The sequence below is a fragment of the Pleurodeles waltl genome, chromosome 5 (assembly GCF_031143425.1).
Source record: "Pleurodeles waltl isolate 20211129_DDA chromosome 5, aPleWal1.hap1.20221129, whole genome shotgun sequence".
NCBI classification, from domain to species: Eukaryota; Metazoa; Chordata; class Amphibia; order Caudata; family Salamandridae; genus Pleurodeles; species Pleurodeles waltl.
This window is the reverse complement of record NC_090444.1, coordinates 701,368,480-701,386,607: the sequence shown is the minus strand read 5'-3', so window position 1 is coordinate 701,386,607 and position 18,128 is coordinate 701,368,480. Positions and strand designations below refer to the sequence as shown.

Below are 18,128 nucleotides of genomic sequence, written 5' to 3'. Positions count from 1 at the left end.
GGGCCTTTCAAGTTTCATAGAGCGTTTTGCTCTGTGTTAACCCCTTATTTGCCTCAGTGCTTGCAAAAACGTTTTGTTACTCTTTTGTTCAGGCTGTCAGCTCGCAAACTAAGATGAATACAGATACGTCATCTGTCAATTCGGATTCTGAGGATAATGAAGAGTTTTTTAAACAAGATTTGAACAAATTTATAAAATCCTCAGTTAAAAATGCCTTAAAAGCATCTATGGTTACGATGTCTAAGAACATCGAGAGTTCTGTAATGTCCATGATGTCCAAACCCATGGCCCATTCTGCGGGGGAAGGCAGAAAACGCAAAATAAACACTTCTGTTAAAACAGCGAAAGGCGCACATGCAGAGAGTGAGCTTGCCTCACACCAGAACGAGGACTTGGTTCCTCCCAGGCCTCCTTCTAAGGAGGGGAATTCTATTAAAAAGTCGAGCTCACATGCCAAATGTAAAGCAAAGTCGAAACATATATTAGCGCCAAAAAAGATTGCTGTTACAAGGGTTTTGGACACGGATGACGAGGGCATGGACGAATTATCTTTGTCAGATAATCCTGATGATACGTTTTCTCCTTCTTCTCCCCCCTCCAAACGTACGAAACTTTCCTCTAGTGTGCCCTCTACCAGTGTGGTTGATGCCGAAGGTGTTCCCATGTTCGACCCGTCTCCTATTCATCACCCCAATTCCACGGAGTGGTTTCCTTTGGATCACGTGGCTGATTATATTTCTTCCCCCTTTGGATAAACAGACTCGCTCCAAGCTCAGGTCTGAATGCCCTAGACCGTCTTTGGACTCTAACATTACTGTGACTCCAGCTATTGATGAGTCCCTCATCACATTTTTTACAAAATATGGAAAGGATCCCCGTAAAGGGGTAGACAAAGCCTGGACCACGTGCCAAGATAAACTCCTTGATGTGGTCGGTCCACTTGCTAGAATTCTTGACTTAGCCGAGTCGGCTAGATTGGAGGACTCTCCTATCGACCCTTTGGACCTTTCTCTTTGGACCCAAAGAGCCTTTTGTCTTTTGGGCAATGCTAACTCGGCCATCATCCATGAGAGACGCAAGGGTCTCCTTCTCCGCATGGAGTTAGCTAATCTTGCTACCAGGGATCCTGGTATCCAGGCCGACGGCAAACTCTTCGGAGACTCATTCATCAAGGACCTTAGTCGTTTTGTCTCTACTTTTTCGTCTATCGATAAGGCCCAACAATCTCTGAAGAAGGTTTTCAACCAACGTGTTTTTTCCCGGGCCGGTAGAGGTAGGAGTCGCTTTACCGGCCGCCAATATAAAAACCAAGGCTCCAGAGGATACTCCAACCCTTCCTACTATTACAACCAAGAGTTTAAACCCCATTTCTATCCCCAAAGATCAAGGGGTTTCCGCAACAGTGGCCAGCGCATCTCCAGAGCGGCCAATACCTCAGGTAAGCCATCGTTCTGGCCCTCCCGTGGGAGGTCGCCTTTGATTCTTCCTCCAAAAATGGAAGTCAATTTCTTCAGACCCATGGGTTCTTTCCACTATCCAGGGATATCGCATCGAATTCCTCTTTCCCCCTTACCAGTCAGGTTCCCCTCCTGTTCCAAGGTTCTCCCTCGAAATGTCATCTCTAATTTCTTCGGAAATCCAATCGCTGCTAGAAAAAGATGCCATCCAAAGTTGCATTCCAGACTCCTCCGGTTTCATCAGTTCTATTTTTCTCGTCCACAAAAAGAACAAAAAACTAAGACCTGTAATCAATCTAAAATCCTTCAACCAGTTTGTCGTCTATCGACACTTCAAAATGGAGACTATTATCCATCTCAGGGATATTTTACTCCAAGGCGATTGGCTAGTCAGACTAGATCTTCAAGATGCATACCTCACTATCCCAATCCATCCTTCTCACAGAAAATATTTACAATTTCTTTGGAATTCAAAAACGTATCAATTTTCCTCCCTTCCTTTCGGCCTTTCGTCAGCTCCGTGGTGTTTCACGAAGCTCTTAAAGCCAGTTGTATCCTACCTTCAATCTCTGGGGTTCAGACTCATTATCTATCTTGACGATATCCTTATTATGCATCAAAACAAGTCCTCTCTCCTGTCCCAGCTTCAGATAACATCCACTCCTAACAGAGCTTGGTTTCCTCTTAAATCTCGAGAAATCTATTGTGGTTCCTTCACAACAAATAGAATTCTTAGGCTTCCAAATAGATTCGGTTTCGGCTTCCCTGTCTCTTCCGCGGGCCAAGGTTTCCGCAATCAAAAGAGAATTGGTTTCAATTCTCCAGAAGGACTCTATTTCCCTCAGAACTCTTGCAAGAGTCGTCGGCCTTCTTTCTTCTTCTATCCAGGCAATATTCCCAGGACCCCTTCACTACCGCGCCCTTCAGCGTCTCAAGATCCTTCACCTTCGTCGAGGTTTGGCTTTCTCCGACCTCGTTTATCTAGATCAAGAATCTCTACTCGAAATCCAATGGTGGATATCCCATTTAGAGGCCTGGAACGGCAGATCCATCTTCCCCTCTGTGCCCGATCTTGTATTAGAATCCGATGCAAGTCTCACCGGTTGGGGCGCCCGTTGTGGCTCAATATCGACTGGCGGTATATGGTCCGCAGAGGAGTCCAGATTGCACATAAATTGTTTAGAGCTTCTTGCAGGCTCCTTTGCGATCCGAAGTTTTACGAAGGACAGAGCAAGTTGCTCCATTCTGCTCCGCATGGACAACATTTCCGCAGTTCGTTACATAAACCATCTAGGTGGCACCAGGTCCAGACCCCTTGCTCTTCTGGCCAAGAGCCTCTGGGAGTTTTGTCTGTCCCACAAATTTTCCCTTCTCGCCGAGTATCTCCCAGGCTCCCTGAACTCCAATGCGGATTGGATTCCCGACATATCTCGGATTCCAGCGATTGGAAATTGCACCATTCCGTCTTTCACCAAATCGAAAGAAAATGGGGGCCCTTTCAGGTGGATCTCTTTGCGTCCAGACTCAACTCTCAACTTCCTCGTTTCTTCAGTTGGCGTCCGGATCCGTTGGCCTTAGCTACAGACGCTTTCCTTCAGGATTGGTCCAATTCCCTCAATTATGCTTTCCCTCCTTTTATTCTGATCAACAGAGTATTAAACCAAGTCAGGCGCCAAACGACGTCCCTTGTTCTGATAGCCCCCTTTTGGCAATCTCAGGTTTGGTTTCCTCCCCTGCTCGAACTCGCGGCAGATTTCCCGATCTTACTCCCCTCATTTCCGTCTCTCCTCCTAGATCCGCTCGGACGGCCCCACAATCTTATTCTCAACAAATCGTTAGTCCTATCAGCCTGGCTCATTTCAGGGCTACCCAGCGGTCCTTCCCTATTTCGTCGGAAGCTTCAGAGCTCATCAACAATGCCTGGGCGCCTGGCACAAGGCGAGCCTACAGATCAGATTGGTCTCTTTGGGCAAGCTGGTGTATGGAAAAATGTACCGATCCCTTTTCAGCGGATCTAAATCTAATTATTAATTTCTTAGCAGCTGAGGCAGGACTGGGTAAATCATATCGTACTATCAACCTTTATAGATCCGCTATTTCTATGAACCATTCTAATATTGATGGCAATCCTATCAGGATTCATCCCTTAATTTGTCGCCTTTTAAAAGGGGTCAAACTCTCTAAACCTCCTTCTGCCAAATACTCCCATGTCTGGGACGTTTCATTGGTTCTGAATCTTTTTCTTTCTTGGTCAGACAATTCGAGTCTTTCCCTAAAAATGCTGTCTGCCAAACTCACTATGCTCCTATGCCTAATTTCCATCAAAAGAGTTTCTGATGTTAGGGCTCTAGATGTCTCTGCCCGCCAGTTTTTACCCTCAGGCGTATTGTTTCACATTGCCAAACGCACCAAAACTAATCTACATTCGGTGTTCTATCCCTTCTTCCCTGATAAACCAAAATTATGTGTGGGTCTTTGTTTGAAAGAATACGAGAAAAGAACTGTCAACCTGAGAACGTCTTCCTCTACCCAACTTCTAATTTCCTTTCGTAAACCCCATAACCCGGTTACTTCAGCAACCCTAGCCCGTTGGGTCAGATTGATTATGTCCCTAGCGGGTATTGACACTTCGGTGTATGGAGCCCATTCTTCCAGGGGAGCCATGGCCTCTAAAGCGTTCGCTTTAGGATCTAGTTTGGAGGACATTCTCAGGTCGGCAGATTGGACTAATGACCATGTTTTTAAGACTTTCTATTGTAAACCTGTTAGAACTGCTTCTTCAGTAGTTATTGATATGCTTTAAACTCGCATAATAGAGCCTCCGGTCTTGTCATAAAATGTAGATTTTCCTAGTAATTTATGACGGAAAGTCTTAATTTTATTAAAGACACGGAGGCGAATATTATCCCACCACAAGTACTTCTATTAATATGTACTTTTTTCTCCCTCCCAGCGACTCCAGCACTTCCTCCAGCTTCCGGATAACGCCGCTGGCTCCTCACTCTCTCCCTTCAAGAGGAAATCTCCGGATGCATCAGCGCAACCTTCACAGGACCTTCTGCCTCCTTCATCCGCCTCTCGTCTCATCACTGTGATCCAAGAGTTTTGTTCCGTTTCCTTGGCATTGGCAATTGTCGGACTCTTTTACCCGTTGTTTTATGATACTATCTAACTTACTCGCTCAAGAAAAGAGGGCTGCTTGCAGTCAAGGGTACTCTCTATGGTTGATGATGTATACTGATTGGCTTAGTTCTTAGTTACTGTTTCACTCCCATTGGTTAGTCTGACGCTAATCCCTCTGGGAGCTGTAGTTTCTTGACTGCTGCTGTTTAAAATAAAGTAAGAAAAGAACGCATAATATTCGCCTCCGTGTCTTTAATAAAATTAAGACTTTCCGTCATAAATTACTAGGAAAATCTATATTGTCCCCCCAATGCCAATCTGGCATTGGGGGGGACAATTCCATGATCCCCCCTTGGGGGATCTCTAGCACAGAACCTGGGTACTGCCAAACTGCCTTTCTGGGGTCTGCACTGCAGCTGCTGCTGCTGCCAACCCCTCAGACAGGTTTCTGCCCCCCTGGGGTCCAGGCAGCCCTGGCCCAGGAAGGCAGAACAAAGGATTTCCTCTGAGAGAGGGTGTAAAACCATCTCCCTTTGGAAATAGGTGTGAAGGCTGGGGAGGAGTAGCCTCCCCCAACCTCTGGAAATGCTTTGATGGGCACAGATGGTGCCCATCTCTCCATAAGCCAGTCTACACCGGTTCAGGGATCCCCCAGCCCTGCTCTGGTGCGAAACTGGACAAAGGAAAGGGGAGTGACCACTCCCCTGACCTGCACCTGCCAGGGGAGGTGCCCAGAGCTCCTCCAGTGTGTCCCAGACCTCTGCCATCTTGGAAACAGAGGTGTCTGTGGCACACTGGACTGCTCTGAGTGGCCAGTGCCAGCAGGTGACGTCAGAGGCTCCTTCTGATAGGCTCTTACCTCTCTTGGTAGCCAATCCTCCTTCCTAGGTAGCCAAACCTCCTTTTCTGGGTATTTAAGGTCTCTGCTTTGGGGATCTCACCAGATAACGAATGCAAGAGCTCACCAGAGTTCCTCTGCATCTCCCTCTTCACCTTCTGCCAAAGGATCGACCGCTGACTGCTCAGGACGCCTGCAAAACTGCAACAAAGTAGCAAGACGACTACAAGCAACCTTGTATCGCTTCATCCTGATGGATTTCTCGACTGTTTCCAGGTGGTGCATGCGCTGGGGGTAACCTGCCTCCTCTCTGCACCAGGAGCTCTGAAGAAATCTCCTGTGGGTCGACGGAATCTTCCCCCTGCAACCGCAGGCAACAAAAGACTACATCACTGGTCCTCTGGGTCCCTTCTCAGCACGACGAGCGTGGTCTCTGGAACTCAGCAACTCTGTCCACGTGACTCCCACAGTCCAGTGACTCTTCAGTCCAAGTTTGGTGGAGGTAAGTCCTTGCCTCCCCGCGCTAGACTGCATTGCTGGGTACCGTGTGATTTGCAGCTGCTCTGGCTCCTGTGCACTCTTCCAGGATTTCCTTTGTGCACAGCCAAGCCTGGGTCCCCGACACTCTAACCTGCAGTGCACAACCTTCTGAGTTGTCCTCCGGCATTGTGGGACTCCCTTTTGTGACTTTGCGTGGACTCTGGTTCACTCTTCTTCCAAGTGCCTGTTCAGGTACTTCTGCGGGTGCTGCCTGTTTCTGTGAGGGCTCCCTACGTTGCTGGGCGCCCCCTCTGTCTCCTCCTCCAAGTGGCGACATCCTGGGCCACAGCAGCACCCAAAAACCTCTACCGCGACCCTTGCAGCTAGCAAGGCTTGTTTGCGGTCTTTCTGCATGGGAACACCTCTGCAAGCTTCATCGCGACGTGGGACATCCATCCTCCAAAGGGGAAGTTCCTAGTCCTCTTCTTTCTTGCAGAACTCCAAGCTTCTTCCAACAGGTGGCAGCTTCCTTGCACCCTCAGCTGGCATTTCCTGGGCTCTTGTCCACTCGCGACACTGTCGCAACTATTGGACTTGGTCCCATTGTCTTACAGGTAATCAGGTCTGGAAATCCACTATTTTTGCATTGCTGGTGTTTGTTCTTCCTGCAGAATTACCCTATCACGACTTCTGTGCTCTCTGGGGGTAGTAGGTGCTCTTTACACCTACCTTTAAGGGTCTTGGGGTGGGCTATTTTTCTAACCCTCGCTGTTTTCTTACAGTCCCAGCGACCCTCTACAAGCTCACATAGGTTTGGGGTCCATTCGTGGTTTGCATTCCACTTTTGGAGTATATGGTTTGTGTTGCCCCTATACCTATGTGCTCCTATTGCAATCTACTGTAACTTTACATTGCTTGCATTACTTTTCTTGCTATTACCTGCATAATTTTGGTTTGGGTACATATATCTTGTGTATATATCTTATCCTCATACTGAGGGTACTCACTGAGATACTTTTGGCATATTGTCATAAAAATAAAGTACCTTTATTTTTAGTACTTCTGTGTATTGTGTTTTCTTATGATATTGTGCATATGACACCAGTGGTATAGTAGGAGCTTTACATGTCTCCTAGTTCAGCCTAAGCTGCTTTGCCATAGCTACCTTCTATCAGCCTAAGCTGCTAGATACACCTCTTCTACACTAATAAGGGATAACTGGCCTGGCACAAGGTGTAAGTAACTCTGGTACCCACTACAAGCCAGGCCAGCCTCCTACAGTCTGCAGATACACTTTGCATGGGCTCCCCATGAGTGGCATAATCCATGCTGCAGTCTAGACCCCTGGTACCCCAATGTCCTGGGTACCTGGGCACCAAATACTAGGGACTTACAAGGGGGCACCAGTATGACAAATGTGGGGTGTTTGTAGTCCAAGCAACCACGTTTAAAGGGAAACAATACAGTCACTGGAATCCTGGTTAGCAGGATCCCTTTGAATATGGTCAAAAACATACTGACAACAGGCAAAAAGTGGGGGCAACCATGCCAGAAAGAGGGTACTTTCCTACAGCCCCGCTTAAGATGTGAGAATGCATGTAAAGTGTTTTCAATCGAAGATCATTCTGATCAAGAAATCTCAAAAGAATCACCTTCTCTCAGTCGATTGAGCTACCTCCTACTGACTATGTCAGAGGTTCTTTCATGTAGGTCTACAGTGTGTATCTGTCCTCCTCCATAACATTGACCTTGAGCCTGTTGTAATATTGGAAACGTGGTCCTGCTTATCCACCATCCATTATCTTACCACTAATATAAAACTCCATCCATCAATACAAGAGAAAAAACGTTGCTGGTTGCCTTCATTCACAAATGTAAACTCATTAAACTCCACTTTATTCCAATGCGTCACTGTGGTGATTACAAACATGATGCCTAACCCACTGAGCCTGAACGTATTATTCCAAAATCCTGGCAACAGAAAAAAGGTTTATTGATGGGTTCCTTGATTATAGCATTCATTAACTGATCCAGTGGATAAAATCGAAGGCACACACACAACCGTCCTCTAAAATTTCCTATTGGATAGTGCACCTTCCATACTCATAATAAGGCCGCCTAAGTTCATAAAGAAACGCCACATACAAATCTCCAGCCCTATGAAATTGGATTGGTCAGATCACTTCTTCATTTCTTTTGAAATACCGGCTTTAATGCATCACCCAAGCTAAACAGAAGATCAAAATGGTAAAGTCTAGAGAACTTGAACACAGTGACAATGCGTAATGGCAAAGCCAGCAGGCCTAAACTAATACAAAGGCATGCAAGCACAGACATGCATATATGTGACCCAACTGCTTCTGCAACCTATTTCTTTCTGCGCAATTTATGTCTGTTTCTCTTTTTTTTAATTCCCCTAGGTCTCAATACTGTTGTTTTACATTCCCTGAGCATGTGGTCCTGGTAGTTTCTAGCACTGCAAGCTTGAGAAAGATAAAATAGCACAGTTACAGGAGGTACAGAAAAAGGAAGGTTACACATTAAATGGTACAAATAGTCTGTGTGCAGTTGTGCGTGCCTGTATTTGAATGTAGTAGCACATAAAGCCAGGCCTATTATCTTGACCAACGCTTGCTTTTCTGTCTTCAACACCAACAGAAGCTGTGCCTTTGCAATGTGTGTACATTCTGAACTCTGTAAAACAGACGATGTTAGAAAACTGTGCTACTTATATACTCAAATGATAGTCATTAGGGGAGTGTGCATGTTAGACCTGACAGCCTTAGAATGGTCATCCTCCAAACGTTTTGCCTTACTCATCCATTTGTTGCTGATTTAGGACTTGTAGTTGAGTGGGTCAAGGGTATTTTTTCAGCTGCTCGTCAACACTGCATGGTGACCTGCACAGCAGGCTCAGATTCTCTTCACCGTCTCTTGGATCTTGGCCTTGCAGTGGGGTTCTAGTCGGGGTAAGAGCAGAAAAAGAAAAGCATCAGAGCAGACCTGCAGAATTTCAGCCGGGCGTTAGTCCTAACCGAGCGGAATAGGAAAGCACAGCACCTTCATGCTATGGAAGTCCCCTTAAGCAGCAGCATTCACGCAGGTCCTGACTCAAAATTATATGCGCTGCAGAGCAGCTCTGTCTTATGTGCCCAAAGCTAGGCAGTTGGGCAAATGCCACACTGCCAGGCTGTGTCCAGTGCATCTCTTAAGTGTAAAGGGGCAACCACACAGACTGAGGCAGAGTTTCCTTCCCCAGGGAGCCCTCTAGGACAGCAGCAACATTCCCAGAATCCTTCACTCAGTTTTTGAGTGAAAGAAGTTGGGCATGAGGTGTCTTCTATGTGCATCATTCATCATTTTTTTCACAGCCTCCAGCATTACGCCGGTTAAGTGTTCCCAAACGATTACTTGGAACCTTGTGGAGACGTATACTGGTTATGTTCATGAAGCCTTTTACCTTCCACACTCAGGCCTACTAGGCCAGTAGATCGTTCACATCAGTGACATTTGCATTTCAAAAAGTGTAATACGATACCAGCACCAGGGCTTGTTTAAGGAGGTCCAGATGGGCTGCCAGTTTGAGACTTAGGATGGCGAACCAATTGTCCCACATCAGACTGTACCGAAACCTGCAGATTGGGTGGTTGTCTTGGGATGAAGGATACCCAACCTGCTTCCAAGAATAAAAAAATCCATGTTGAACTTTAAGAGCTGGGCGAAAACAACGGCACACGTTCGTCTTCACACTCAATAGTGGGGCCCAGCTATTTCTGAAGCATTTGACCAGGATATGAATATTAGTTGGCACTTGCTTTTTTGTGATCCCTTACTGCAAAATATTTTTTTTTAAAGAATGTAATGCTATGAATGTATTTCTTGACTTGAGCCTCCTTATACACAGATGCCAGGCTTGCACTGACTTTCTTAATATACTTATGTGTGAATAATAAGCAATTTAGCACCACATACAGTTGTATGAAGATTCTATTGCACATTCACGTAATCAGTTGTGCAAACCATGTCCAATAACTGTTTATGTTGGTAATGCATATTCATTTTGTTGATCTCTACTTGTATTCTCTCTTTCAGATTATTCCGCTGTATCTGTTTCTGAAAATGACTGTTTCAAGAACATTGGCCACATATCGTTTGCCCCCACTACCAACCATTGGAGAAATCATAAAATTATTTAATCTCAGAGCACAGAAGCAGCTATCCCAAAATTTTCTGCTGGATTTGAGACTTACAGGTTAGTGATTTGAAACTTTCCTCTTCAACCCTGTGTTGTCTATTGGTTGTTTTACAAGATAAAGGGTGTGATAAGAGCGATGTAATGCCTTTCTTGGCTCAGTGTAGCTGAGTATAGAGTGAGGTTTTGTGTAATATACTCATTGCGATTATTGGATACAAGAGCAGTTTAGTGATCTTAAAAAAAACAACCGTAATATTTTATTGTGGCTGCAACAATCAATAAGCTACTTACTGGGCTCCATCTCTGTTTCATTTTTTTTGTAGGCTAAAATTGTTTCACTGCGCAAATGTCAGTCATTTGCAAGCCCTTTATGAGATATACCAGTGCCAGATGCAATAAAGTAAATCATGTTTTTCAGTGTCGCACCCAAGTTATCCTTTCCCCCTCTCCAATCACATTATCCATCAGTTTTCTCATTCTAGCTTAATCTAAAATTATTCCTTTTATCAACACAGTAAGCAACTGCTCTGTAACGTGAACAGTGTCCTTAGTCATCAACTTGTAGTTGTCATTTTGTTCCTTTTTCAATATTTAATATTCACCCCAAGCACTTAAACGTACTACTTCCTGCACTCCTGCACAACAGAGAGTGGGCCTCACTTAAGCCTCCTAGATTCTCTGAATAGAAGGGTATTAGCAGTCATATCAACAGTAGATTTGAATAGTGGAACACGTCCTACATAAACCCATTGCCCCTTCTGAAAGAATACTGTTTCGAGACAGGTGAACAAAAACTTGGAAATCTATATTTCCTAAATTGAGAAAAGTGTACTCGGTGCCTTTTGAGCCATGAATAACATTCACCGTAGGTTAATGAGTGCAAAGGAGCTCAGTCTTCAGGCTGCCTAAAACAAGGCACAACAAGCACATTTCCTTTTCTTGGATACAAATTGTATTTTGATCATTACAGAACCTTTCATTTCATCTGAGTAAATACTTTTGCTTGTGATGTTCATTTGTTATGGAAACTTCTACTTAGTGCAGTAAAAACATTTGCAAGACCTGCTTGTCATTCGGAACTATGCTGACAGACTAATACAACCATTGGCAAAGTTAGTAGGTCTATTATTGGCTTCCAACTTTTGGCTTTGCCAATTTGAACAGTTTTTGCAAAACTCTAGAAGGCAACTATTTTTTGAGTATGTGACATTGTGGAAGGAAAGAATGCCCTCACTCATAGAAGCCATGTCTCACACTCGTCATTAAGTTCAGCCCCCCCACTGCCTTCTGCATATTCCTTAAGCTAGTCGATGACACATTATCTGTGGCTTCACCAAAAAACGGAACGTAATTCTGCAAGCCCTACCTTCAGAGCAACATGGTATGAAATTCAAAAGACTCAAACCATTTCTCTTCAACCAGCAGTGTGGTTCAGTTCCTAATATTCTTTTTTAACAGATTAGGGGCTGTTTTTATCTCTAGAGGCTGTTTCTATATGGTTTTTAATAATTGTTTTATTTTATGTTTTTAACATGACTATCATCTGAGATGGTTAAACTAAATGGTGAACGATTGAAATGTGTTAAATGTTATTTTATTATGCTTTTGTTGTCATTTATATGACTGAATAAAGATTTGACTGACTGAACTTCAAAAGATTCAACCATTTCTCTTTAATCAGTAGTGTAGTGGGGTTCCTAATATGAAACAGGACTCTATGTGTCGGACGGCAGAACTTCAGAATGTGGGGGGCTGAGTCCTTCCGTACCAACAGAAACTGACAGCCCAGTTCCTGGCTAGCTCGCAGCTTCTCATCTGAACACCTAACCTTATAGGGAGGATGCGATTTGTGGCAACCTCAACATTGCACTCTGTAACTATTATTGACAAAACTTCCCCACGCTGTAAGTTGTAATCACCCCTTTGTGTTGAGAGATGTAACAAGGGTCTGGTCCACTTGCATTAAAAACCTGCAACAAGTTCAAAAAAAGAGTATGACAACCGTTTGTCACCACTGGCCGCAATAACCATCCGTTGGGACATGAAAGTGTAGAATTAAATGTGCCATTTTGAACCATACCACTGAGCTTTTCCTCTGTGTAATTTATTAACTGTTGCCAATTATCAAATCGGGCAGTTGAGGGAATACTGGGCACACTAATGTCCTTACTTTTTGCCAGACTTAGGCATGTAGTCTGTTGTATTGTGTCATTCAGAATCATCTGTAATGGAATTAGATATGCTTAAAATAAGGCATCTGTGCCTTGTGCCTGCCAGTCTTTTGTTCCACAAACTGATTTTAAATCACTTGTATATTTCCAATACTCATAGCCTTTGACAGATAGTTGGGACACAAACAAATATGAATACATTAATTTGTTGATGAGTATGTTTTTCCTTTCTTTTGAAGGTGTCCGTTTGAAATAATAGGACTCAGGATCTGTAGTGTAATTCCCAGAAAAATATCTAAATTTGTCTGAATGTGTCACTCATCGCATATCCATCTGTAAATCTTTTCAGTCCTTGGACCTACCTGCATTAGTCTCCATCCTCAAAAATACCAAACCGTGAACATCAGATGACACCAATTAGGCAAAAGTCCTGAAAGAAATAGCTATTGAAGTAGCCCTTGCTACTTTGCATATCATCAACTCTTTTGGAAGGCATCTTCCTATAGAATAAATGCTGGACACATCATTCCCCTTAAAAAATCATAAGTAGCCCCGTACATTGACCAACCTGAGCCTATCACCAAACTGCCCTAGCAGAATAATAGCTCCTAGATCCTTCTTCAGCATCCAGTACAGTCAACCAATATTTCTTTCTCTCTGGCCCTTGGTAAAATATGAAGGCAATGTTCTAAATGGTTCTTCCCCGGCCTAACAAGAAAGAGGCAATTTACGAAGATTAAATCCTCCAGATTCCCATCAATCCACATTTCCTGTAAGAATGCGTAGAGTTCGACTCAGCCTTTTCAGCTTCTGCATGGGACCTCTTTTCATCAGCATGCAGTTGATACCTGGCTATAGTTAAACATCATCTCTAGTAACAACACTAATTTCCGAAAATCAGCTCTCTCCATTAATGAATCTTGAATGTCTTATGCCTTTCTTCAATTAAACAATACTAACACTGATAATATATGTTCCTCTTCGTGCACCTCCTCGTAGAAAGTGCACATTACGGTGTCCTGGACTTTACTATTTACACATATCTCATCCAACACAAACAAATTGTAACGTCATCCAAAAGTCTTTCTACCATCTACAGATTCAATGGACAGTTAGGGCTATGATCAACCAACTAGAGAGACGTCAGAAATACAGTGCAAGAGCTTGTCCCATACCACAAGTAGTAAATACCTTACTCCTAACTCTTCCCAAGTTCCTCCGTGTTTCATTAAAGCCAATCGCCATTATGCATTTAACCTCATCTTTGTGACAGTGACTAAATCATGTCACCTCCATTGTTCGCTCTATGCACTAGCTCCCACTAGCAGTAAAATGCAAGCAAGGCATGTATGAGACTGTTCCATTTGATATCTGTCTGCCTCTCCCTCTCTCTTTTTTGTTTCAGGGAAAGCCTAAAAACCTTCTAGTAGCATCCAAAAATGCTCTTTATTTGCAGATTGCAATGCCTACTTACTCAGTTGCGTTCATCTCATCTAAAAAAAATTCAACATTGCTTTATTCATTTATGTTGTTAGAACTTTGATGTTCTGTTACAGTTTTCGCAAGGACAGGCTCATTCGTAAAATGCTCGAGCTCAGCCCAAAGAGCTTGAATTGAAGTATTCTCTCTGAAACTCATTCCGCAGCTGGGACTGGAAGTAGGAGCGCAACTCCCCTTTCATTACCCCAAAAGAGTCCACGTTTCAACACACTTTGGCCAACCTATGCCCGAACAACTGAGACTCCATTAACTTGTATACATATTCACTTAGCGTTCCAGTGATGGAGAATTTGATCATTTAATGCATGATGTCCTGCCAATCCTGGAGAGCCCTTGCTCTTACTCTATTGGCGGCTGGAAAGTAGACATTATCTTCAGTCTCCCATGGGTGTCACGTTGAATATTTTCTCTCATCTACCCACGAGGTTTGATATGTATGTATGTTTTTCTGGTAGTGATACAGCACAAGCATAGCCTTGTCAATGGCCTTTGACAGGGTCAAGGGTCAATTTCTTTATCCTTCTCATCCTCCCAACAAGGAAACAAACGTGGAGATGGGAGGATGCTAGGCAAACAGTTATGAGCATTACTCATGCTCAAGTCAGCATGAGACCATGGTGGTCATAGCAGTTCCACCTACTTAAAATAGAAGTCTCAGAAATGGTGATAGCCCTCCCATTTGAATGGAAAGTTATTTTCTTTTCCTCTACATAACAATATTAGTAATGGATTTATGGGCAGGTGGCATGTGGCACATCTGCATTAACCCTTAAGTGTTTTATATCCTTGTGCTCCGGAGACTCACGGAATTAAACGCACAGGTCTAACTTCAACATGTTTCTGTGCACAGAACATAGAGTATCTTTAGCAAAATGTCCTAAAAAATGTAAAACCTTTCTCGGTGATGTTGTCAGGTCAGCAGATCATGAGGAAGGATGTCTGCCATGAACCAGCAGATTTCTTAGGGTGAGCAGCAATTATTTTAAATGTATGTTCCTGCTACGTTTCCCCTTTAGTCCTGGGATTGATTTCTGTCACCAAGGAATAAGAGCCAACATTCCTGCGAGTTCCTTCTCAAACTCCTCACTTTTGCTGCATCTGTGGGTATTACATTGCATTATAATTAAATGTCTCCTGGCGGTCAATTAGGGTCAGAAAATCAGTTAACTGAAAATCTCCACTTGGTTTATCCACCAAGCATAGTTGTGGGAGAACAGATCATAAAATGATAGGGTTGTTTATTGTAATGTAACGTCATCTAGCCAAGAGGATGTTTATATAAAAAAAAAATCATATTGCTTTCTCATAACCTACTCGATCCTTCTGCTTTTTAATCCATATAATTAATGAAAAAATGTAGACATAGTCTAGCATCTCTTTTACACAATATTCCAAATAACGTATTTTAAAATCACAATAGTTCATCATAGTAACTCCTACCACCCAACTATTTTTGTCATTACATATTTTGACCGTTTTTTCCATCAACCCATACAATACTAACGGAGTGCGTTTGTTATCTAGGGAAATGGAGGAAATCCTTTTGGGTAATGAAATAAATCATAAAAAATTAGCCGTTTACCATCCAGTGGACAATGGCATGGCTGAAAGTTCCAACAGAGTGTCGAAAAAAATTATTCGGAACGTAAAACATAGTGGTAAAAAGAGGAAGGAGAAAGTGAGTAGGTGAGTAGACATCATGTTCCGGCACAGGTAAAACATCCTTTGAACTACTTAGGTTAGAAGCCCCAATAGTTCTGCCACTCCCGTAGTAGCAAAGGAGTGGTTTGATATGAAGTAAGCAGTACAAAAGAAGAGAAGTAACATTAGTGATTGAGTTCTGATCGCAAGGTCAGCATGCAACAACCAGAGATCCCGGTTTTATGAACCCATCAGGGTGATCACATTGTTTGTGAATGCGGTACAGACTGGCGATTGTTTGGAACTTGCTAGGGTGGTGGTGTTTCAATGGAGTGCGCTGGATAGGAGTGAAGGGTACAGGATGGGTAGTAGTAAGGAGTGTAGTATGGATGTTAAAGTAGGAGGCAAAGTAGCTGTGAGAAAGAGTAACAGTATTACAAGAGCCCCTGAGTATTTGATTGACTAGAAAATATAGTTTTTTTCTGTGACTTACAAGCTGATGTCAGTGGATATTGAGCACTGTAGGTTTCTGACTTGATGATAGAATTGTTTTCTGTTCTGACACGTTGGTGGTATTGTTCCCTATCCTCCTGCATAATGCTAATATTGTTATGCCAACTTTATTTCTGTTATCACATGCTGTTTCATGTCGTTTATAAGTGGCCAACTGGCTTTTCGCCAGCTTTGTTTCCTGTTTGTCCATGTGGTTAAGGGTGTGTTTATAGGAAGCAGGTGAGGTGTCTCATCTGACTAGGCTGTAAGATAGAACGAGAATGCTACCTGTGTAAAGATGGGATGTAAGTGGAATGTGATGGTTTGAAACAGGATGGAAGTGAGCCATACCTTTTGCAGCTGGATGGCTGAGGCATTTCTCCTCCCAGCAAACCTGACGACTTTACATCTTGATGTGACAGCCTCTCATTGACAGGAAACCTCTTTATTACACCAGGTGTGTGTAGCCACACCTAACATGTCCACCTAGTGCCGCAGTATTACAAGCGAGATATACAACTGGCAGACTTCTTTTTCGAGGGAAAAGGGAGGTTATCCAGGTTGATCCTGTTGACGTCATGCCTGGTTTGTGTTTCCATCGGTGTAGTGTCCTGCTGGACACATTCTAGTGTTTCACCAGCCACTCGCTGAGGGCTAGACTTATACTCACACCCCACACCCACCCAACACAGGCGTCACCAGTCAGGTGACCCTGCCAATAAAAATGTCTGGGCGCACGTGCCCATGGCCAGTTCTAACGACCATGCTACTGTGTCTGCATTAGTTACTTCGGTAACATAAGGCCCTAGGGCCCCCAACACTACAATGGCGACGAGTGGGTACTACAACACCATGTGGCTGCAGACACTGGGCGTGGGGGGGGAAAGAATGCCTCTGCAAAAGGCACCCCCATTTCTCCTGCCGGCACGACAGCGAATGGCGCAGGAAGAGCAGTAGGAGGGAGAGGAAGGCCGTCGCAGTCCCAGCCCCACCAGTGCATGGGGAATTGGTAGGTTCTGGTGACCCACCACGGAACACATAGCGGCCTTCAGCACTGCCAATACAGCTGCGGTCGCTGCAAAGTACAAAGCGCTACGGTGCTGCCTCGCACCGAACGAGGCACGAAGTGCCCAGGGCCACCACCCCTCATGTGGAAGGAAAACAAACGCAGCCTACAGCGTTAAGGAGGGCTGCCGTGAGGGGTGCTGCTGCGCACCAAAGAAGAGTTGAGTTAAAATGCCCGGAGCCACCTCTGCCCGTGTCAGCGGAAGCGCGGCCCGCAGCGAGAAGGAAGGCCACTGCGGCCGCACATAAGGAGAGAAAATGGTGCTGTCGCACACCATGAAGTATTAAACAAAAAAAACAGAGCATCCAACAATGGCCGGGGCCGGCCGCCCCCACCCCCAAGAAGGTAACTCAGCCCGCTGCCTGAGGTATGCTGCTGCGGCTGTGCAAAGAAAATGGTGCTGCCATGCGGTGAGGTGCAGGTCTGCACCAAACTACAAGAAAAATGCCCTGGGCCGCCCCTAAAAATTCCAGGAAAGCCAAGACACGGGCCGCAGCAAGAGGGAAGACTGCTGCGGCCGCGTGTTAGGAAGAAAGTGTGAGATGTGCAGACACGCACCAAAGTAAAGTCAAATGCTCAGGGCCGCCTCCACCCCACTCAGAAGTACCATGAGGACTGGCCCGCAGCGTGACAAAAGGCTGCTGTGCCCCGAGGACACTATCGGGACGGTGCTGCCATGCACCGGCAAAATAACAAAAAAAGCAAATTTAAGGTGCCCAGAGCCCTCCCGACCAACAACTTGCCTGCCTCTTCCTCCGAGGCTGTGTCTTTTGTTTGAAGGAAAAAAAAGAGCAGAAGAAACAAGAAAAGAGAGAAAAAGGAAGAAAAATGCACTTACCTGCAGCCCCCTCCAGCCTGATGAACTCCTCCCGGCAGCCTGGCTCCTCTCCTGCATCTGACTTCAACAAAAGAGGCCCCTAAGGAGGAAAGACTGTCTTCCAGCTGGAAAGAAGTGCAACAGTGGTATTTAGTGGCCAAAGTAGGTACTGCACCCTTGTTTCTGTTTTTAACAGAGGAACAAGCTGTTTCGAAGGCAAGTCTACAGCAACACCCCCAGAGAGTGACTGTGCAGACCAACAACGCACCTGCAGACGAAAACGGCACAGAAGACGGAAACGGCGCAGAAGATGGAAACAACACGTACGCAGCTGTCCCAGCCAAGCTG

The 18,128-nt window shown here is 44.6% G+C and overlaps 1 protein-coding gene across 2 annotated transcripts in view; it reads left to right on the top strand.

Annotated features, from left to right (window-relative positions):
* TFB1M (transcription factor B1, mitochondrial) overlaps positions 1-18,128 on the top strand; it is a 391,094-nt gene that overhangs the window by 40,533 nt on the left and 332,433 nt on the right. For both annotated transcript variants that reach the window (XM_069234645.1, XM_069234647.1), the window contains one exon: positions 9,991-10,150. In XM_069234645.1, the coding sequence (XP_069090746.1) occupies positions 10,018-10,150 (133 nt within the window). In that variant the 5' untranslated portion in view covers positions 9,991-10,017. The remainder of the gene's footprint in view (positions 1-9,990; positions 10,151-18,128) is intronic.